Here is a 21,518-nt window from a genome sequence, read left to right on the forward strand (position 1 = left end):
ACTCTGAGATCTATTCCGTGCTTACCAACCTCTTCACCGGTCTCAGCCATCCGCAACTGAAAAGTTACAGATTTGTGTGGCACACGTATGTCTTGCATTACCCAAGCTGAAGTTGCTAGATTCTAGGGATTATTGGTCCGGACATCTTGAATCTAAACACGATTTCCGGGACAGGCAGAGCGTGGAATCGAACCCCCTACCCGAGGAAGACTTTGCTATATACATAGACAGTTTCACACGACTGTGTCCGTAGCCAAGACGAGAGTTCTATCCTTGATTGCATGACCTCACTTCTGAACAAGGGTTCGATTGTGAACGGACAAGTCCTGAAGAATGGTACCAAGCCGGAACATTGCAACCAAGATCGGCCGGTCTTCGGGTCAAAGAAGGTGCCCAGTACACTGGCGCAATCAATCGCGGCCACCAAGGCAGAATACCGGAGAGTTGGGTCGAGTGGATTGATCGTCTCCAATCCTATTTGGGAACTCTTGGGCTGGGGGACTCGCAATGGATGAACTGGGCTATGGACGAGGAAGAGGTACAGTGGTTTCTCCACCCGATCGTGCGATGACTACCATTCCCAGACTGACTATCCAGTAGGCACGGAAGATACTATACGCTGCCTACACCAGAGGCATCAATACATGGGGTGGGTAATGGGGGAGCACGGACTGGACCTCAAAAAAGGTCTCATTGACCGACTGACTGACTGCGATAAGATACCGCCAATGCATACAGCAATGGAAAAACCGAAGCCATCATCGGGCGCGTCATCAAGGACTTCAACATCCCGCGGCGCAAGCTGGTGCTCATGACCAAGTTTGGGCGGATCGTGGCGGACACGGAACACGGAGAGTCCAGTGACTTCGTCGCGTTCCTAGACGAGTCCGTCCAGAAGAGCAAAGACTACGTGAACCAGTATGGTAAGTCCAATTCCATGTTACCAATTGGCCGACCCTAATCAACATCTTGACTGACCACTGCCATCCCCCTTCCTCGCGCCTCTAGGCCTCTCGCGAATGGCCATCCTCGGCGCGGTGGAACAGTCGCTGGAGCGGCTGCAGTCGACGTACATCGACGTCCTGCACATCCACCGCTGGGACCCGGACACTCCGATCGAGGAGACCATGGGCACGCTGCACGGGCTGGTGGCCGGCGGCAAGATCCGCTACCTCGCGGCCTCCTCGATGTGGGCGTTCGAGCTGGCGCAGCTGCAGTGCGTGGCCAAGCTCCGCGGCTGGACCAAGATCGTGGCCATGCAGCACCACTACAGCCTGCTCTACCGTGAGGAGGAGCGGGAGATGATCAAGTTCTGCAAGAGGACGGGCGTGGGCATGCTATCGGTAAGTAAAAGTTGCTCCAAGACAGTAGGGATGATCCAGCCATCCACCATCCTCATTACCTACCAAATCCCCCTTTCCCCGCCACTTGCTAGATACAAAACAGGCTGACGATGTCAACGCAATGGGTAACAGTGGTCTCCTCTAGCCGAGGGTTACCTAGCACGACCACTTGAAATGGCAGACCGCACAGCCCGTTTGGCGCGCTTTGGACACGGATCCAGCGATGCCGACCGCGAGATCATCGCGCGGGTCCAGCAAGTCGCGAGCCGTCACAATGCCGTGATGAGCCAGGTTGCCCTGGCGTGGCTGAACAAACGGGTCAGCGCGGCCATTGTCGGCGTCAACAGCATCGAGCGCATGGACGAGGTACTGGGGGCTCGCGAGGTGGTTCTCACAGAGGAGGAAGACGCGTGGCTGGAGGAGCCGTACAAGCCGAAATCGATTCAGGGGCATTCCTGAGGAGGAAGGCCTCAAGTCTTGAGGAAGTGGATGGGCGGACGTCAGTTGGTAGGAAAGAACAGGCAGATCGTACAACGTCCGTCCGCACCACAATAGGAGACATTATTGAAAACATCAGTGATATATATTAAATGATACGGGGTTATTTATAGACATGGTGGATCTATTTGTAAACAGCCCTTCTCTAACAAGCTTTCCTCATTATATTGATTGGGTCAAAACTCATCGGGGGTAAACAGAATGGCGTATGATATTGGTACAGTCCACTGCAATACGATTCTCCCGTGTCATCCGCATGAGAACTTCATCCTTAGTGTTTCCCCTTGCCGGATCGAGCGTTATCTCCATTCCCACTCGTATTCTGTTGGTTTGACTCTTTGGATGCCTGGCTTGATTGCTGTCCCGAGGCTGCATTCTTGGCCTGTCGATTGTCGTCTGGCTTCTGGACCTGAGCAGGGTTGGATTTCTCTGATTTCAGATCTGTACTGGTGCCACCAACCGTCGTTGAGGCCAGACGGAAGGGCGCGCGGAGTGCAGATCTGGACGTTCTTTGGAGAGTGGCGGCGTTGGGGATAGTACTCCGGGTGGAAGCGCGAAGGATTTGACGAACGGAGAGCATCGTGACGATTAGTGGAAGAGGCGATTACTTTGGGTCCGTAATGTGAAATAGTATTACAAAAAGAATACGGTTGTCCTCTTGAAAATGACATATATCTCAAGGCTGAGCTGAGAATCTTCAAGTAAGGCGTTCGCAGCCAGTCCCCTTTACTATGTTACATGATGAACGAGCGAAAGCGGTTGCGCTAGATATGATGACCTCATTATAGCGTCATGACTTGGAATATCTCTATTATTCATACTAAAATAGTCAATGACAGCAAGTTCAATCAGTATTTGACGACAATGCCTAGAATATGAAAATGGGGGATGTAGTGTTCCAAATCAATGTGGCAGGGCAGTTGAGCACCTGAGATGCAACATCAGTGGCGAGCTAGTGCAGTGGTGGGGTTTTTCCGGGGCCCCGCCATTTACTCGGGGACCTGCCGAGGTTGCGACTTGGCTTAACTTTTACCTCGTTGAACGAACGCACCTGATCGCATATTCTGGCTGTCTTTGCCCAGGCCATAAACCACTATGCTGCTCGTCTGTGGCTAACCTCGGAAGTGATTAAGCCATCTTTATAAGCCATTGAGGCTGCTTGATCGCAGGATGGCGGCTTCTTAGTGATGCATACGACAGCCATGCTGTAGACTCGTATCGAATCATTTATCATTCGATGTCACATGAACGCCCCAGGCATGCGTTCTAGTCGCATCCCTGCCTTCTGTGCGACCCAACCATGTTTGGAAGCTGTGCTGGGGGCTGAGTGAAGTAAGTTTAACATGGATGGGATATCCGACTGCGCCGGGAAACAACGGCTCCCCCGCATTGCACACCGAGAGCTCGGCTGTCAATTCCCTCCATCTTGCAACAACGTGTAGTAATAGCAGAAAAAGTTAAAACTACCCTCGAAATCTCAAGATGGCTTCGGATGACCAGACTAAGCAGCAGAAGCCCGTCATCATCGTCGGCGGCGGCCTGGCGGGCCTGGTCGCTGCCTTCGAGCTGGCCGAGCGCAAGGTGCCCACCCTCATCCTCGACCAGGAGAACGAGGGCAACCTCGGCGGGCAGGCCTTCTGGTCGCTCGGCGGCCTCTTCCTCGTCGACTCGGCCCAGCAGCGCCGCATGGGCATCAAGGACAGCCGCGAGCTGGCCATGCGCGACTGGCTGGGGTCCGCCCGCTTCGACCGCGACAAGGACGACTTCTGGCCGCGCCGGTGGGCCGAGGCCTTTGTCAACTTCGCCACCGACGAGATGGAGGCCTACGTCAAGGCGCGCGGGCTGGGGCTCATGGCCAACGTCGCCTGGGCCGAGCGCGGCGCCGGCAGCGCCGAGTCTCACGGCAACTCCGTGCCCCGCTTCCATATCACCTGGGGCACCGGTCCCGAAGTGGTGCGCGTATTTGCCGAGCCCGTCAAGGAGGCGGCAAAGAAGGGCATCATCGATTTCAAGTTCCGGCACCAAGTGGACGAGCTGATCGTCGACGATACGGGCAGGGCGATTGGCGTGAGAGGCAGTATTCTGGAGCCCGATGACGCTATGCGGGGTGTCAAGACGTCCAGAAAGGTTGTAGACCAATTCGAGATATACGGTTCGGCCGTCCTTGTCTCATCCGGCGGCATCGGCGGCAATGTCGAGGCGGTCAAGGCCGCATGGCCCAAGGATCGCCTTGGGCCCCGCATCCCCGAGAAGTTCGTCATTGGAGTGCCCGCGCATGTCGATGGCCGCATGATTGGAATCACCGAGAAGGTTGGCGGAAACGTTGTCAACCGAGACAGGATGTGGCATTACACCGAAGGATTGACGAACTGGAACCCCATCTGGCCAGGTCATGGTATCCGAGTTCTACCAGCTCCATCTTCGCTCTGGCTCGACGCAACAGGCAAGCGTTTACCGCCATTTCTCTACCCAGGATCGGATACACTAGGGACGCTGAAGCATATTTGCAGTACTGGCTACGATTATACGTGGTTCATCTTAAACCAAAGTATTATAGCACGCGAGTTCGCCCTGTCCGGCTCGGAGCAAAACTCGGACATCACAAACAAGAGTCTCTGGCAGCTCCTCACGCGCATATTCGGCAAAAAAGGGGACTGTCCACGTGCAGGACTTCCAGAAACACGGCGAGGACTTCGTGGTGCGCGATAACCTGGAGGATCTGGTGACCGGCATGAACGAGCTAGCCAAGCAGTCGGGCGGGCCGCCCCTGGAGTACGACCAGATCCGCGAGGTGGTCGAGGCGCGCGACGGCCAGATCGACAACGCCTACTGCAAGGACGCGCAGGTCATGATGATCCGCAACGCGCGCCTCTACTTCCCGGACAAGATCAGCCGCGTGGCGCCGCCGCACCGGCTGGTCGACCCGCGCTACGGCCCGCTGATCGCGGTGCGCATGAACCTGCTGACGCGCAAGACGCTCGGCGGGCTCGAGACGAACCTGCGCAGCAACGTGATGCGCGAGGACGGCGAGCCCTTCTCGGGCCTCTACGCCGCGGGCGAGGTCGCGGGCTTCGGCGGCGGCGGCGTGCACGGCTACAGCTCGCTCGAGGGCACGTTCGTCGGCGGCTGCATCTTCACGGGTCGGGTAGCGGGCCGCGCTATGGCGGACGAGGTCCTGGGCAAACCGGTGACGTCGTCGTTATAGTACTGCCTTGCGCGGCAATACGTTGGCCAACAGCATATTTCCTTGGCCATTATTTTTTGGGTAGCACTTTCTAGCACATCTGCATTCGCGACGTTATCGCTTGAGCTTCGATGTCTGTATTAAAACAGTTACTCTGTATATTGAATACCTAGTTATGAGTACATGGCGCATCATTTGCGAGCTCTGTCACACGCTGGCTGATTAGTACCACTTCGCCGGCGCCAGCACCATGACGGCGCGGTGTCGCTCGCGTGTGCCGCCCTCGGCGGGCAGCTGGTAAGCCAGCCGCCTTACCGGTAGAGGTGCGGCGCCTCAGGCCAGGATAGGCCTATGCCGTCCCAGATGCACAGATATGACGCGGAGCCCGTCTCGCCTGTCTCGCCCGTCTCTAGGTCGATTGGTACGTGGTAGTCCTGAACGCCGTCCACCGAGCCAATTCTCCTGCAGCTAGGAGTTATAGTGCTGCAGTCGCTAGTGAAGGCATCTTGACTGGCTTCGCTCGATATAGGTCACCCAGAGAGACTCTCAAGGGCAAGTCAAAAGCTCATCTAACTGAACTCCATTTCCACGAACCAGAAGGCGGCAAGCACTTGTACATGTATCGTAGGCCTGCTTTGTTAGCCGGCTAATACCATATGGGACGGACTACATCACTTCTGCATAGGGGGCTCAATTGATGTAGAATAGCTGCCCGTTAGAGTGTCATGTATGTGGTTGGCCCAATTGCTAGTCGGCTGTCAGTCCTGTGCATTTATATTCTTGAACCCCTGGGTATGGCATATAGCCTTTGGAGCTCATTACGCACAGCTAGCAAATGTTTACAAGCAGCGATAGCTATTATCGAATTGTTCCAAAACTATCCCCCAATCTTTCAGCAAGGTATCTTTATCAGCCATCCTCCACTTGGACCTAAAATGATTACCCCGTTTTTATTTAGTATCGGATACAACCGCAATCTTGCCTCTATAGGATATGCATATGGATAACATCAGAATTTTCAAGCAAGCAAGACAACTAGCAGTTAGGCGCGATGACGGAGTGGTTAACGTGATTGACTCGAAGTACCGACATCAATTTCCTTCGGGAGCGCAGGTTCGAATCCTGCTCGCGTCGTTTCCTTTTTTTTTTTTTTTTTCTCGTTGTTCTCATTATTCTCAGTACGTATATTCTTAGGCTTGCTGAGACTTCTCACTTTTTAGCTGGTGATCGATAGATGCTATGCGTCGGTCTAGGGGCTATTTGCACGTTTCCAACACAGCCTTTGTCCCTGTACGGATACCAGCCGAATATACCTAACTAACTAAGTCTAACCTATGTATTTATCATTCGGGTTCGGCTACTGCTGGCAACATCATACAGAGTCAGTAGCTGCCAGTTGCAGATCTCTACCCAGGGCGTCTCGTTTCTCTTCCTGTGCAGTTAATGAATGCACTTGCTCTGTACGGGGTATCGCTCTTCGCTTCGTTGGGCGTGGTCATTAATCCTTCGGAATCCAAGGATGCTCGATCTCTCACTTCTACTAGTTAGCGGTTTGAGAGCATTGATTTCTAGCAACGTCGCATTCATGCAATGGGGTTACTATGCTCACTTGTCTCTGAAGGCGTAAATAGAATGAGAATCAAGATGCATAAGTAATATGTCAATGCCAGACTGACGCTTTGCTTTTCCATGCTTTATTGTGTGACTGTTGAATGAATGGGCTGGTCATGCCAGAATATCGCAACGGAGCAAACCCCGGCTCGCTCAACCCCACACAGAGAAAGAGCACCTGAACAGTTCGGTAGGCGACAAGGGAAGCCCGACCAATGTAGAAAAACAGCCCTTCCTATATGAATACCCATAAGCGCATTATGTTTCAACAACCAACAACCGACTGATCGTCTCAACGATCGGAACCCAAAGCAGCTCGGTTAGCTCAGTTGGTTAGAGCGTCGTACTAATATTCTCTGTTTGAGTATACCAAGTAATGCGAAGGCCATGAGTTCAAGCCTCATACTGAGCAGCACTTTCTTTATGCACTTTTCTTCAATCTGTTTACTGGATTGGGTTCATCAATCTCTCACTACCTACCTACCTACCTAGCTATAGATAGTTGTTGAGTTACTTACCTGCTATACACGTTGGTGAATAGCCCAACCCATCCATCCATCCCACTTGGTGTTTGTCTTTTTAGGTCCCGCGATCACTGAGAGACAAGAGGCGGGCGCACCAAGACAAGCCGCTTCTGCTAGCGCGGTCAACTGGATCATCAACGGGATGCGTGATGCCCCATTGCTGAAGCAACATGCAGATCTATTGTTAGAGCAGCATCTTGGAATATCATCCAGCCTTGTGTACAATGCGAGCTCCAGCCGGCTGCAGCGGAGCGTTTGTCAGTGGTACTTTTCTTGGTAACCCTGCTACACCTACCCGTATGTCTTACCTTGGCTAACTCGGTTCAGACAATCCAGTCAATAGTTCCATGCCACTTCACTTCCACCTCCCGCGATTCTCTCCACACATGACTGGAGGTTAGTAACATAAACCGAACTGGGTCATGACGAATCTCACGCACCCACTGCTGCCGAATCTGATGCTTGTCCCGCACGCTTACTGAGGGCGAGACAGCCTCGGTGTCGATGACGGTGGCTTCTCGAAGACAAGCTCGTCAGCTTATGAGGCTCTTGACGCCAAGTCCTTCTGTTTCTCCTACCAATTGTCGATGACGATGGGCTACATGGCACGCCTGACGAGCAATTGTTATTCACCAGTGGTAGTGGAGCCCAGGTAGACATTGTTCCTGGAACGACGACGGCCCATCCGGCTAAAAAAAAACGTCTCCCTTAACATGGAAAAAAAACCTCCTCCTACTCCTCCTCCTCCTCCAGGGGCATGAATCCTTCCGAGCAGATAAGTTCCTCCAAGTGAACGATTTTGGACCTGGGTAGTGGCATCACCGTTGCACTAATCCCCGATCTCCCCATTCCCGACATTGTTGCTATTCTTAATCATGCACACTGCGCAGCTAGGCTTGATTGAGGAGGCGGCCCTGATCACCACCCCTGCATTTGGCGGAGCTGACGTACATCAATAATCTGGCCGCAACCTCCAGAGATTAACCACCTCCTGCACAAGGAAGGGAGCTGACTGATCCAAGCCAAGCCGAGACCTCGATGCTCACCGCGCTCAGTATTGTCATTGCATTGCTAACGAATAGCGCGGAGTGCATATCGTTGGAAAAGTCCCTTACAGGTCATTCGTTCGCGGTTCGATGGTCATTTAGAGCCAGTAAGCTGTTGTCTATTGGCTGTGGTGAAGACAAACTACGTGTGTCGACTCTTCAGCCGGACGGCCTTACTAAGGGTAGTAAGAAAATCGGTCCCTGTTCCTTGTTCACCAGAGGGGGTGGAGGAACCACATTCGTCCGCTGTTGGGTTGGGGTGCTGTAGGGCTTGTTACGCCGGGCCCAGCCGTTGTCCTTTTTGCCCCCGAGCGCTCAGCTGGGTGGATAGTGTTTGTTCTTTTTCCAGCCTCCACCTGGGTTTTGATGTCACGTTAACATCTGAGAGGGAGAACGCCATCATCATCAGTTGCGAGGAGACAGGAGCCAGTCGCACGAACGCTGCAGTCCCTGATAAGTATATAAGTCAGGCTCGCCTGCAGTACCAGACACTTCCTCTCCTCACTCCACAGTCGTAACCAAAACCGCCCAGATCCCCAGGTTTCACTTCGGATCAACATGAGACTCCATCAGGTACTCCCGGTGCTGGCTGCCCTCCTGGGCGCCTCACTGGCCGAGGCCAAATCCGTCTTCGCTCACTACATGGTCGGCAACGTCGCGAGCTTCTCGCAGGCCGACTGGGCGAAGGACATCCAGCTCGCGCAAGACAGCGGTATCGACGGCTTCGCGCTGAACGTCGCCGCAGACGACACCACTAACACCCCGCTGTCGATCCAGAAGGCGTTCGCGGCGGCCGAGGCGCAGAACTTCAAGCTCTTCTTCTCCTTCGACTACGCGGGCGGGGCCCCTGGGACAAGGGCGTCGTCACCAACTACATCAAGCAGTACAAGACCTCGCCGGCCTACTTCCTGCGCGACGGCCGGCCGCTCGTGTCCACCTTTGAGGGCACCGGGAACACCGGCGACTGGCCCGGGATCAAGAGCGACACCAACGCTTTCTTCATGCCCGACTACTCCTCACTCGGGGCCCAGGGGGCGGCCGCCGCCCCTGGCGTCGACGGTCTCTTCAGCTGGGACGCCTGGCCCGTGGGCGCCAGCGACAAGAGCTCGCAAGTCGACAAAGACTATGTCAGCCAGCTGGGCGGTAAGCCCTACATGATGCCCGTGTCGCCGTGGTTCTTTACCAACCTACCCAACTACAACAAGAACCGCCTCTGGCGCGGCGACGACCTCTGGTACGACCGCTGGCAGCAGGTCCTGGACGTCAACCCCGACTACGTCGAGATCATCACGTGGAACGACTACGGCGAGTCGCACTACATCGGCCCGCTGTACCCGGCCCTGTATGGCGTCTTCGGCCCCAACGCCGGCAACGCCCCCTACAACTACGTCGAGGACATGCCCCACGACGGCTGGCGCGCCTTCCTGCCGTACATCATCCAGAAGTACAAGATGGGCTCCGCGCCCGCCGACAAGGAAGGGCTCGTCACCTGGTACCGCACCCAGCCCGCCCGGGCCTGCGACACGGGCGGCACCGCCGGCAACGCCGACTACGAGCCCACGGTGGCGCCCTACGACGTCGTGCAGGACAAGATCTTCTTCTCGGCGCTGCTCAACTCGGCGGCCGACGTGACCGTCTCGGTCAACGGCGTTAACCTCCCCGGCGCCTCGTGGCGCAACACGCCCGCCGGCGGCTCCGGCATCTACCACGGCAGCGTGGCCTACAACGGCAACCGCGGCGCCGTCGTCGTCACCGTCTCGCGCAGCGGCGGCCGGGTGGCCCAGGTCCAGGGCGCCTCCATCACCGACGACTGCAAGGGCCGCGCCGAGAACTGGAACGCCTGGGTCGGCAGCGCCGGCTCGGGGGCACTACGCCTCCTCACACGACTACCACCGCCGCGCCGCCGCCATCGACTACCACAACCCCTCCTTCCAACGGGGACGCCTGCGTCGAGGGTTCGGGGGATGGCAACTTCGGCGGCCTTTGCTCGTTCGCTTGCCACTACAACTACTGCCCCACCGACGTGTGCCGCTGCACACAGCGCGGCAGCGCCGTCAGCCCGCCGCCCTCGACGGGCCAGAAGGGCTACCCGAACGTCAACGTGTCCGGGCGCTGCGGCTACGTCGGCCTCTGCTCGTTCGCCTGGGACCACGGATACACAGATAACGCGGCGGCGTGCGGGTCGGATCCCGCGGGTGCTGCGGGCTGCTAAGCGGGGTCTTGGTCCCGCTGATGCGTACGGGCGTGCTAGACGAACGTAGCAAAGGCTGTTTTCTTCGCATAGAGAGGTTGTCATTGTTGGATACATACATCTGTAGTCATGGCCGGATGTTACCTTGCGTTTTATTACTAGGTTGACTGACTGAATAAATATACCGATACTGCAGATATTAACATGGAGACGTACGCTGACCCTACTCTTGAAATAAAACCAACTACGTCCATTCTTCATTCGTTTCTGCTTTTGGCTTCAACCGGAAAACCTGAACTGATAGCTGCATCCGGACTTCGCTTTCGTGAGCTCCGCGTGCTTCAGTAAGACCCATCGATCATCTTCGCTGATAGCGCTTGGTAACGTGAGCAGCACCATGTCTCTTTCGCCGGCACCTGCATGCTTGCACCGTGAGCTCGCCACTGTTCCAGCACGGTACCCTCTAGCGCTTGTATCGGGGGCGTGCTGACCCCTTGCTTTCCGCCGCTCGTGGTGGCCTTGCCTTTCGCTTTCGTGCCTCTCACTTGCGCGCACCGTACGCCCACCTCGTGGAGAAACTGGACTGCCTTCTCTTCAATGGCCGCCGCTTGCTGGAATATCTCCGTGGTCCCTCCTTGCTTCTCTATCAGTTGTTTTGTAATGATTTCCTCATGCTTCCTGTCAATGGCGAACTCGAGCTTGGCCTCGTCCCTTTCCGGCGCCTTCACCTCTTTAGGGTCGGTCACGATCCTCGTCTTCTCGCTCCTATCCCGAAACTCCCGCCACTGCACCCTACCCCAGTACTTGAACGGACGCACGATGAAGTGTACCCTTCCCCCTGTGGTTCTCTATTGGTACTGGTCCAAACTGGTTGCTATCCGTGCTCCCCGCCGGCTCCCGCGTCTCCCTCTACCCATACGGTGTCTGGCGGCACCCGAACGTGACGATTGTTAACGCAATCATCCCTTGTGCGGACGATATCACCCGGGAGGACAATAATCCTCTTCGCGAAATTGCCAGGATCTCCGATGTGGCTTCTAAAAATAGCCCAATATTAGAGAACGATAATAAATAGGATCATGTGTATTTCGAGGGGGACGGGGAGGGGGGAGGGACATGTTACGCCGTTTCGTCTACCCAAAACTGACAAACATGCCCCGTCTGAGCTCCGACGGCGCGATGTGTGCCGTGACGCCATACAGATTGCTGTCCTTGAGGTCGTAAGTCGGTGACATGGAACTTCCCATCGCCCTAAAGACCGTGTAACCACCGCGGCTGTAGTTAAGGAGCCTCTGGTTGAGCCAGAGGAACACACAGTGCTCAACAATCTCCAGAATCTTTCCCTTGGGGAATCGTCACGCTTCGGGTGCGCGGGCTACATTTCGGACATGCTGCAGAGCTCGCTTTTTGTCGTCACGGGGGGGCTTCATTGTTAATTCTGTGGTGAGGTGCTGGTGGCGGACTGCTTCTGTTTCTCTCTCGCGCGACGAAGTGGAAAGTGAAGAGAAAGAAAGGAATGGACATTCAAAGTAGGAGGGTTGACCTCGTTTAGTGGGAGATCTTATGACTTTGCGACTATTCCTGTATGAGCTACACCAGCATGCATTTGGGTGTAACATTGCCTGCCCAGCAGCTCGGTAACCTGGAATCATCCCTCGGCGCCTTGCTGGTAGGCAACCACGCCACGGAAACCCCCTCACCAAAGTAGAAGCAAAGTGAGGCGTACATCCAGTCCAGCCTAGAACAAGGCAGTTACTGATGATCATTACCATGGATTCCAATTGGGTGTGCTAACAAGGCCATGATTGAACTAACACATTGAAACGCCACAAAATCCCCCTCATAGGCTGCCAAGACATTATTATCCAATACCCCCTCCTCTTTTCATCTCAAGCCGCCAGCCAGCCTGGCAAAAGCCCGCATATGCCACAGCTCCTCGGCGAACCGGCCGACCATGGCAAAGGTGCCCGCGAGCACGGCGAAGAAGAGGGGCTTGTACCAGCCGCCCCAGCAGAACTCCCAGAACTTGGTGTCGGTGCTATTCGGAGTTTCATGTGTCAGTATTACGTACGAGTAGCCAGTCACGGCCCCAAACCAGTAAGACAAGACGACCATGGCACACGACCATATGAAGTTGGACCCGGTCAGCAGAGCCACGAGGCCGTAGATGGAAGCCAAAAGCAAGATGACCGAGCCACGGACTCGGTCCCGTAGCTGTTCCCGCGCTTTGCGCTCAGCCTCCCTGGACCTCCGCTTCCGCGTCTCTTCGCCGTGCGGCGACGACGGCCGATTGTCACTTTTACTACTATTACGCTTCTTCTCCGCCTCTCTCTCATCCCATTCCGCCTCCGCCCTGTTCTCCAGCTTCTTCTAAACAGAGAAATCTGCCGCACCACGAACCCGGTGGCTCTCCTCACTTGTTCCAGCTTTGCTAAAGGCCCTATTCAACGCATCGAGAAGCTGCAGCGTCGCCAACACAAACAGCAGGGCCCCTACTCCATGAACCGCCTCGCTCGCAAAGACCCTTTCCTCTTGCTGCTGAATCTTCTGCTGCTGCTGGCGCTGATAAAATGCATAGAAGTGCACCATAGACCCCGCGGCCGCCGTGAGCAGACACCGAGTCCCCGCGGGGATGTCGCGGATGCGGCGCCAGAAGCGGGCGAAGGCGTCCTCGAAAAAGGTGCTCAAGACGGCGATGACAAGGCATAACACCTATATAATCGACGAGTCTCGGCGTTAGTACATGTAGTTGCTTGCTTACTCTTTCAGGGTACCCCATACAACCTCAACCCCGACCTTCCCAAACAAAAGTCGCTTACCGCGAGCATCAGGGTGTACTTGGCGAACGTGTCCCAGGGAAAACCCTGGACCTCGACCGAGGCGCGGAGCTGTGCCGCCAGCTGGGGCGAGAGGAGGCTGCTGTCGTCGCTGGCCCAATGCTCAATGGCGGCCTGAACGACCTTGGCCTGGCGGGCCGGGAGCTCGAGGGGGGAGGGGGGTCCTGGGTGCTGCATTCGCCATTACGAGAAGCAGATATGTTTTGTTGTGGGACTGTATGTCGGTATGCTCTCTGTATATGTGATCTGTGCCCGCACGAGTGACATGGTCCCGCGAGTGTAGCGTCGTCACCCGTGGAAAAGTGAGAGCGGTTGATCACATCTCCATGGGACCACGGCTGCTTAAACACAGCCTCCTCAACTTGCAAACCAACGACATATGTAGGTAGTTCACCACAACATGACGACATGCGCCAAGGAGAGGGAGCTCATCCGCCAAGTGGTGGGGTAACTTTTGCCAAGCCGCCCTGTGCATATCGAACAATCACGACATCACCCCTGAAATGGAACCTTGAGAAAAATAACCTAATCATCTAAAATCGTTATTTCGTTATTCAACGCAGCCTATCAAATTCCAATATGTGCAACCGCTGCATCTATATCCTGTAATCGTGAGAACAATACGCCTCGCTATTTTCATGTCTATCATTTCTTTTTATCGCATCGAAAAAGAAAGAAAAGCGCTCCGCAGGCTGGCCAGCCAACCTAGGCATTCGAGCCCGATTCGAGGTGGTCGGCCTTCTCATCCTTGGACGATGAGTACTCCTGGGGCATAGCGATAGGCCGGTTCTTGGCGAACTTGACGGCAGAGAAGACCGACGGGGCTTCCTTGAACATCATGTCGATCTCCTCGAGGTTGCGGCCCATCGTCTCGGGGAATAAGAAGTACACCGTGACGGGGATGCACGCCGAGATGACAGCGAACACTATATAGTATTGCCAGCCGATGGTGTTGACGGCGACGGGCGTGACCATGGCGACGACGAAGTTCCTGGGACAGGGTTAGTATTGGAGCGGTTCAAAGCATTCTCTTGAGGGGGATGTGGTGGGCACATACCAAAGCCAGTGGTTGGCTGTAGAAATGGAAGACATGGCCATACGGAGTCGGAGAGGGGCGATCTCGGTGCAGTAGAGGAAGTTGGCGCCCAGGAAGCCGATGGGGACGAAGGTGTTGTAGAGGTAGATGAAGCAACCGGCAGCAATCATGGCGGCCTGGTTCTCTGGGGGGAAGCTGGTGGTAATAGCGAGCGCAACCATGCAGCAGGCCATGCCGGCGCCCGAGATGATGAACAAGGCGCGACGGCCAAAGCGGTCGATGGTGAAGAAGGCCACGAAGGAGGCGAGGAACTTCCAAGTCAGGGCGCCGCCGGAAAGCACGCGGGCGAGCTCACTGCCCAGGTGGAGGTTGTTCTGGAACAGAATGGTCGCGTACACGCTGATCAGGTTGCTGCCCGACATCTGCTGGTAGAACTGGAGCAGGATGCAAAGTCCGAACCGGTATGCCAGCTTGTCGTCGCCCATCTTCAACATGTCGGTGAGCTTGACCGCGCTGTGGCTAGTCTCTTCCAGGGAATACTCGATGCCAGCGATCTCCGAGCTGACTTCCAAAGAGTCCATTGCGTGGCCTCGCAGCATGGCAACAATCGGTCGTGCCTCTTCGACACGGTTTTTCATGACCAGCCAACGGGGGGACTCGGGGAACATGTAAATGGACGCCATCAGGACCAGGGAGAAGAAGATGACGATGGCAATCGGGGGCCTCCACGTAACCGGGCCCTCCTTGAACTCGAAGAAGCCAAGGTCGATCCAGGACTCGAGCACGTAACCAAGGCAGATGAACAAGCCAGACACGACGACGGTCTGCCCTCTGTTCTTGGCGCCCGAGGTTTCGCTGAGCCAGACCGGCACGATGGAGCTCAACTGTCCAACACCGGCACCGATGATAATTCGGCCCACAATGAACTGGGCAAGGCTGAAAGACGAAGCTTCCAGGATCTCACCAACTAAGGTGCAGATAGCGGCGAAGAAGATGACATTGCGTCGGCCAAACGCATTGCCCGACCAGGAGCAGGACAGCGAGCCGAAGAGGGCGCCTATAACGAAGACGGCGACGACCAATCCTTGGATGGTGGACTTCTGGGATTTCTCGGCGCCCTTGGCGTGGACGGTGTCGATCTCGGGGAATGTCTTCACCCAGTCATCTTCTGTGAGAAGACCGCCGAGGCCTGCCTGGTTGTAGCCAAAGAGGATGAAGGCGGGAGCGACGATGAGAGCCGTCTGCATGCGCGCCAAAGCGCGGCCGGTAAGTCCGAAAGGCATCTTGCACGGCGTATTACTAGGGACTGTGGGATGAGGGATGAGGCAGGGGCAAGAGGACGGGAAGGAAGAAGTCAGGAGGGGACGAGGCCTTCTAATATCCAGTCCTCGGGGGCTCAGGAGATCGACCGTGCCGCCTCCTCGATCGCGGTTGCCCCTCCATCAGATTGGGATTGGACCCTGGAACAGTTTCGAGAGACGGACAGGCGGCTGGAACCCCACGGGACTGGTAGCGAGTCGGTGAACATCATCACTCTCCACAGACAGAAGCCGTATGGAGGAAAGAGGCAGGAATATGTTGAGCCAGATCCTTGCCTGGTTCACCAGAGGGAGACGGGCCTGTCCATGACGAGATAGGGCGGGGCCTGTCCAGATGAATGGTACGTTATGTTTCGTAGTGTTTGTGGCGGTAGCAAGGCAAGCAGCAAGGCAGGGTGATGAAGCGGCCATGTCGCTCCTATTGCTATGGCCGAGGCGAACGCAGCTAGACACTATGCTGTTCGTGGTAGTCTCGTGTCATACAAAACCAGTGCCCTGTCTTGGTGATGGTACTTGTGTAAATGTTTCCCACAGCGCGGTGCTTTCTCGGCCAGTCCGTTGGTAGTCGCTGGGTCCCGATCCACCGCCGACTCGCGCGATTGCGGGGCGACTCTGTGACCTTCTGTGCAGAACTGCTGGAAGAGTCACAGAGGCGCATCCAGTTTTTGCCTCGGATCTTGGGATCTCCTGTTGCAAAATGACCAATACCAGCAGGTAAGCCCCGACACACACTGGGCAGCAGCGGTCAAACATTCGAACGGAACGGCAAGGCGACGGATCAAGGCAGGCTCTGCAGAGCACGCAGCACGACAGACCAGGACAGACAGACGTCACTTGCCATCTGATGTTTTTTTCTGGGCGGAAGTTGGCCGAGGATAGGCAGTTGGCAGTCGAACTGGTCGAAGTCCCCATAAGCTTCCATTGCCCAGCGTGCCCAGCGTGCCCAGCGTGCACCCCAGCCCAGAAGCACCCGTTATTCTGCCCACCCCCCGCGAACGTTTTCTTGGCGGGAGCCTCACCCCAAGTTAAATGCTAAGCATTTCTTGCAGCAGAAAATCAACATAACGAAGGATTCTGACTCGCGCGCTTACAATTGTCTTGGCTTGCGCGAGGGCCCTATTCCCCCACGCTGGAACGTGGGGTAGAATCCTTCCGGGCGTTTTGCATCCCGGTTGGGATTGATTTATTACATGCCATGATGCCTGCCACCCACTACCGGCCAGTAAACAGCTGCCTTCATTACTTGATACAGTGCTGTACCTCGGCCAGAGCACATTTCTCATACGCAATCGTCTAAGCGGCGCAACAACCGGCTGGCCCTGGTCCCCACTGCAAACCGCACTTGCGCCCGTCCCCCCGTCTCGCTGTTGGGCCATGAAGCGAGATGGCCTCGTCTCCTTCCAACTTTTCGGGCCTAATGGCGCAAAAAGCTGCTTGCCGGAAATCCGTTAAGATGGGTAAGCGGAGGACATTCTAACCTACTACCGGACGGCTAGGGTCAATCCGTCTGGGTACCTGCGCCAGACTCGTCCCGCCTCGACACGAACATACATCAGCACACCACCTGATGCTTGCCAACGGGCTGGTCTGATCATCGGCGCCCGTCCCTGCTTTGCAGATAGCTCGACTGCTTGCAGTAGGGATCTGCTGCCGTTGCAGACATCTCGACTGCGTAGTGGGCATGCATACGACCGTTGATCAACCATAGGAGTCGTCGGTGTTCTTCCGATGCTAGCTGGCTGCTGGGTTGTATTGCACGTATTGTTGTTAGATTCGTCGAATTTCTGTACATACTGTACGTGACACGTCCCCTGCTCCTGCTCCTGCTCCTCACTACGGATGTTAGGACGTTAGAGCAGCATCCACTAGATTAGCAGGTGCAGTAGCGTAAGATCTGAGCAATTGTCAGACTCCAGTTGTCATTTGCATTATCACTGTTTTACAAATCACATCCCTATGTCTGGCCCAATTTTGGATAACGGCACGATGAACACCCCATCTGCGTAGGTCTGTCTGTCTCCCAGCCTCGAGGTGGTTATGTGAGTCAGCGGCCTGGCGGCGGACGAAACATGCTCTTTCACCTACGCCTGCATGTACATGTAAACACTGCTGATACTACCGGGCTGGTTGCATGCGATGGTCACCAAGACCGGCTAGTGTCAGAGGAAAAGGTTGATGATATCTGGAAGGATGGCCATCCTCGTTCAGCTGCATCTACTACGTACTACTAGGGCAAGCCTCTTAGGTAAGGTGAGCCACGAGGGTAAATGTTCTTCCCGCGGGGGCTTGCTCTTTCGGGGGGTCACATTCGTATATTATTAGTAAAGTTTGCAATTGCATTGGATCCTAGTACCACGTTCAACTAGAGATCGTCTGCAAATCGCAGGCGGCTGACGTAAAATATCGAAGCATTGGGGCGTTTCCCCAGGCTCCTTGGCAGCTTGGCGACATGGGAAGACATGCGAATAGGTTACATAGAAAGTCTATTCCAACACAAAGACGTAGGATGAATCTCTGCACCTGGCATTTCGTTTCGACATCTCACTTCGAATCTTTCCGCCGCCGTTATCTCTGCACCTTCCCGGTCGTGTATGTTACCCCTAGCAAAAGATGATCGGATTTACATACAAGTAGGCGGTGAGGCCGGGGAAGGAAATCACTCATTCCCTAAGTCCTCGACAGCATTTCCAACCCCTCGCTCACGTTCCTCTGGTGAACCAGTCGAGGGTCGAGTTTCAAAAGATAAACATAAGTGGGCAAGAGTAGGAGAGGACGAGAGACTGTGAGACTATACTAGTAAGTTCATGCGTCGAGAGACTGGAGAAAACGCCGAATGGCAATCAATGGTCATGCAACTGCCGGATCCGGATGTTGCAGCCAACTGAATTCAGGCCTGATGCCGAAAGTCCGAAAAGTGGGAGGGTGGGAAGTGCCGGTGGACTTGCTTGTGCGTGTACGTGCCTCAAGGAAATTCTCGAGCGCAATCAGCATTGTCAGATCCGAGTGGATGCCACTGGAGAGGCAGACAGGCGCACCGTGGCACCAGTCTCCCTCCCCCATCCCTAGCTGTTAGCTAAGTTATCTCTCCGTGGTTTCAATTCCTAGTACTGAGGGTCCAATAAGCTGATTCTTTCCATCAATCAATAGCAAGCAGCACTAGGGCGCGATGGCAGAGTGGTCTAATGCGATAGACTAGAATTGAATGCTTAATTCTAGGCATCTATTTCCTTCGGGAGCGCAGGTTCGAATCCTGCTCGCGTCGATATTTCTTTTTGCATTTTCTTTTCGTCTTCGTGTCGGCAAGTCAGTTGACTATTTTCTCTCTTTGAAGTCCCTATCTGATCAACATGTAGACAGGCAGCTAGTAACCACATACATGACTTACTCTATCCATCCCGCCTGTCAGTTTTTACTGCCTAACGTGAAGCGCTGTTCGGCTTACTCCAAGTCGAACTCAGTACAACACCACTAAAGCTCTGTCTACATATGAATAAACATTAAATACTTTGGATACTTAAAACAGACTATTTAACTAGAAAGCCCCTTCTTTAAATTATTTATTAATTGCATGCTTAGGGAGTGTCGTATAATCTGACTATACCTTCTGGAAGTGAAGAGCTCCAAATAACGAATTGCCGAACGCACACTAACTACACTGCTTACTACGCTCGTGTTGCTGCTGCATTTCCCCAGTGATCGTGTCCCAAGAAAGGCCAAGGGGGGGGGGAAGGGAGTTAATTAGTTCCTCAATGACATACAACATAACCTAGCGTGTGTGCAACGACGACGGGCTAGTACGATAAAAACGAGCATGATGCGATTCCCAACCATCGCCCAGATCACACGCCACCCGGCTTTCGAGACGGCAGTCTGGAAGCTCAGGCCGCACCAGAGCGGGCTCCTGCCAGTGGGCGCTACCAGAGGCGGCCCCTACAACATCAGTTGGGAGATCCACGGTAACGGTCCGATCAAGGTGATGGTACGTTTTTCCCCCCGTCTTCTTTCGCGAGCACCTCCGAGCCTCCGAGGCTCGTCTTCGTAGTGTCACTCTCCGGGGTTTCCGTTTCTGCTAGTACTGCCGGGTCTGTCCTATCTCCATCAATCAACCAGTCACTACAATGAATGATCAATCGGTCAATCCATCCATCATCAGGTGAAGAAGAAACGCTCGCTAAGAACAATGTCTGATATTTCCCCTTGGATCTAGCTCATAGGGGGCCTGGGCGTAACCAGGGCCGACTGGCAGCGCCAGACCTACCACTTCGGCCACCTGCGCGGAGACCGCTACTCGGTCCTGCTGGCCGACAACCTCGGCGTCGGCGCGTCCGACAAGCCGCTCCACGCCGCGGGCTGGCGCGGGACCTGCTCGAGGTCGCGGACCACGTGCAGTGGACGGCGCCGCGGTCGCTGCACGTCGGTGGCGGCAGCCTGGGCGGCATGATCGCCCAGGAGGTCGCGCGTCAGGCACCCGATCGCATCGCCAAGCTCGTGCTGTGGTCCACGGCGCCCCGCTACGAGCGGACGGGCTCCTGGCCCGAGTACCTCGCCAGCGTCTGGGGCATGGTGGCCCCCAAAACGCTCGAGGCGGGCGTCCAAGGCATCGCCCGGGGCTGCTTCCCGGCGTCGTGGCTCGCTGCGCCGCCGGCGGATGACGACCTCGTAGACATAGAAACGAGCCGCCCCCTGTCGTCGAGGGGGATGGGGCATGCGCCGATACTGGAGAGGGCCGACTGGTTCAATGGCGTGTTGGAGGAGTGGTTCGCCGACGAAAAGAGGCCGAGGGGATGATAAGAACACAACACGAAGGGACCAGCCCATTCGCCAGTCGTCGTTGTTGTTGAGCGGAGTCTCCTCCCTCGCCCCTCCAAGATCTCCTCCGGTAATAAAAACATCGTCCCACACTCACTCAGTTCTGCGACGGAAATACCGAACCAGCTCCTCTGCAGATGTTCTAGATGCGTGACCCCACGTCGGGTGATAACACACCGAATTTGTCTTCATCATCCCGAAATCCATTTTCCATTGATTACCGTAGTTCGCCATTGTTTCCCATCGAAATCTAGTTGGAGCCAAACACCGAAGTATGTCCGCCGGCCTATAGAGGCCATGCAGGCATGGTGAGTGGCAGCGTGTGCTTACCCGCCGCCATGCGCAAGTGAACTTTTGATGGTTCTTCGCCATGTAACCTGCGAAGTCAGTGTATCACAAAGTGACTTGTAGATCATCATGCAGTTGCGTGGCCCATGAGGAGAACAGTCGCTCAACAAAACTGCGAGAAGCTCAAGGAAGCCATGCATGGTAGGTGTAGGAATGGTAACCCCAGGATCCAATTGGCCCAGCATTTGCCGGTCCAGTGATTTAGCGTTCAACCAGAGTTAGAAAACGGATGAAACGGGAGTGCCCGTAGATAGGCCATGAAGAAGTTGAGTGAGGTGCGACAAATCGTGGATTGGACCGATCTACACATAGCCCATGGAAAATCTGATAATGCAATACTGACTGAGTGGTTTTGAAGGCAAGGAGTCATGTAGTAGTAACCTACTGCATGCAGTGAAATGCAGGCGTCATCGTTATTGGCGGCCACTCTACAGGGGCGGGTATACTATCAGTCTGAGCAACATATACTTCGCTAAAGATCATTTGTCCCCGAAGATCAGCAGGCAACTGGCTTGATCAACTAAGATTCTCACTGGTCGATTAGTGTAGGGGTTAGCACGTGGGATTTTGACAACATCAAAATCAATTCTTCCCGAGACGCGAGTTCGATTCTCGCATTGACCTGATTTTTTGAATTTATTTCCTGCTATCTTTTCTATCTGCAGGAATATAGTGCTATGTAATCATTTTTGATTCTCTCAAGTTCTTTTTTTTTCTTACGGGGGTCACAAATCATGTGAGTTAATATGCCGTGCGTATAGAGTGGGACGAG

General features: G+C 55.0%; 8 protein-coding genes across 8 annotated transcripts; 4 read left to right on the top strand and 4 right to left on the bottom strand.

Moving 5' to 3' along the window:
- Positions 1 to 523: 523 nt before the first annotated feature.
- On the top strand, positions 524 to 1,802 carry PG994_006078 (uncharacterized protein; the record flags this gene model as incomplete). The annotated part of the gene is made up of 5 exons (XM_066857487.1): positions 524 to 538; positions 601 to 649; positions 720 to 923; positions 1,009 to 1,343; positions 1,476 to 1,802. 5 exons carry the CDS (start codon positions 524 to 526, stop codon positions 1,800 to 1,802), a joined length of 930 nt encoding a protein of 309 aa, XP_066716756.1.
- Positions 1,803 to 2,112: 310 nt separating this feature from the next.
- PG994_006079 (uncharacterized protein) lies at positions 2,113 to 2,421 on the bottom strand (the record flags this gene model as incomplete). The annotated part of the gene is made up of 1 exon (XM_066857488.1): positions 2,113 to 2,421. The coding sequence occupies one exon, from the start codon at positions 2,419 to 2,421 to the stop codon at positions 2,113 to 2,115; it is 309 nt and encodes a 102-aa protein (XP_066716757.1).
- Positions 2,422 to 3,323: 902 nt separating this feature from the next.
- Positions 3,324 to 5,046, top strand: PG994_006080 (uncharacterized protein; the record flags this gene model as incomplete). The annotated part of the gene is made up of 2 exons (XM_066857489.1): positions 3,324 to 4,405; positions 4,464 to 5,046. 2 exons carry the CDS (start codon positions 3,324 to 3,326, stop codon positions 5,044 to 5,046), a joined length of 1,665 nt encoding a protein of 554 aa, XP_066716758.1.
- Positions 5,047 to 8,764: 3,718 nt separating this feature from the next.
- On the top strand, positions 8,765 to 10,467 carry PG994_006081 (carbohydrate-binding module family 24 protein; the record flags this gene model as incomplete). The annotated part of the gene is made up of 2 exons (XM_066857490.1): positions 8,765 to 8,918; positions 8,984 to 10,467. The coding sequence occupies 2 exons, from the start codon at positions 8,765 to 8,767 to the stop codon at positions 10,465 to 10,467; spliced, it is 1,638 nt and encodes a 545-aa protein (XP_066716759.1).
- A 271-nt stretch (positions 10,468 to 10,738) lies between these two features.
- PG994_006082 (uncharacterized protein) lies at positions 10,739 to 11,827 on the bottom strand (the record flags this gene model as incomplete). Its single annotated transcript, XM_066857491.1, has 3 exons — positions 10,739 to 11,182; positions 11,546 to 11,740; positions 11,786 to 11,827. 3 exons carry the CDS (start codon positions 11,825 to 11,827, stop codon positions 10,739 to 10,741), a joined length of 681 nt encoding a protein of 226 aa, XP_066716760.1.
- Positions 11,828 to 12,281: 454 nt separating this feature from the next.
- Positions 12,282 to 13,411, bottom strand: PG994_006083 (uncharacterized protein; the record flags this gene model as incomplete). Its single annotated transcript, XM_066857492.1, has 3 exons — positions 12,282 to 12,767; positions 12,903 to 13,109; positions 13,217 to 13,411. 3 exons carry the CDS (start codon positions 13,409 to 13,411, stop codon positions 12,282 to 12,284), a joined length of 888 nt encoding a protein of 295 aa, XP_066716761.1.
- Positions 13,412 to 13,939: 528 nt separating this feature from the next.
- PG994_006084 (general substrate transporter) lies at positions 13,940 to 15,553 on the bottom strand (the record flags this gene model as incomplete). Its single annotated transcript, XM_066857493.1, has 2 exons — positions 13,940 to 14,225; positions 14,292 to 15,553. The coding sequence occupies 2 exons, from the start codon at positions 15,551 to 15,553 to the stop codon at positions 13,940 to 13,942; spliced, it is 1,548 nt and encodes a 515-aa protein (XP_066716762.1).
- Positions 15,554 to 19,403: 3,850 nt separating this feature from the next.
- On the top strand, positions 19,404 to 20,377 carry PG994_006085 (uncharacterized protein; the record flags this gene model as incomplete). The annotated part of the gene is made up of 3 exons (XM_066857494.1): positions 19,404 to 19,568; positions 19,797 to 19,904; positions 19,961 to 20,377. 3 exons carry the CDS (start codon positions 19,404 to 19,406, stop codon positions 20,375 to 20,377), a joined length of 690 nt encoding a protein of 229 aa, XP_066716763.1.
- Between the last annotated feature and the right edge of the window lie 1,141 nt (positions 20,378 to 21,518).

Source organism: Apiospora phragmitis (assembly GCF_038363925.1).
Source record: "Apiospora phragmitis strain CBS 135458 chromosome Unknown utg000006l:1.0-5683423.0:1.0-5690449.0, whole genome shotgun sequence".
Classification (NCBI taxonomy): domain Eukaryota; kingdom Fungi; phylum Ascomycota; class Sordariomycetes; order Amphisphaeriales; family Apiosporaceae; genus Apiospora; species Apiospora phragmitis.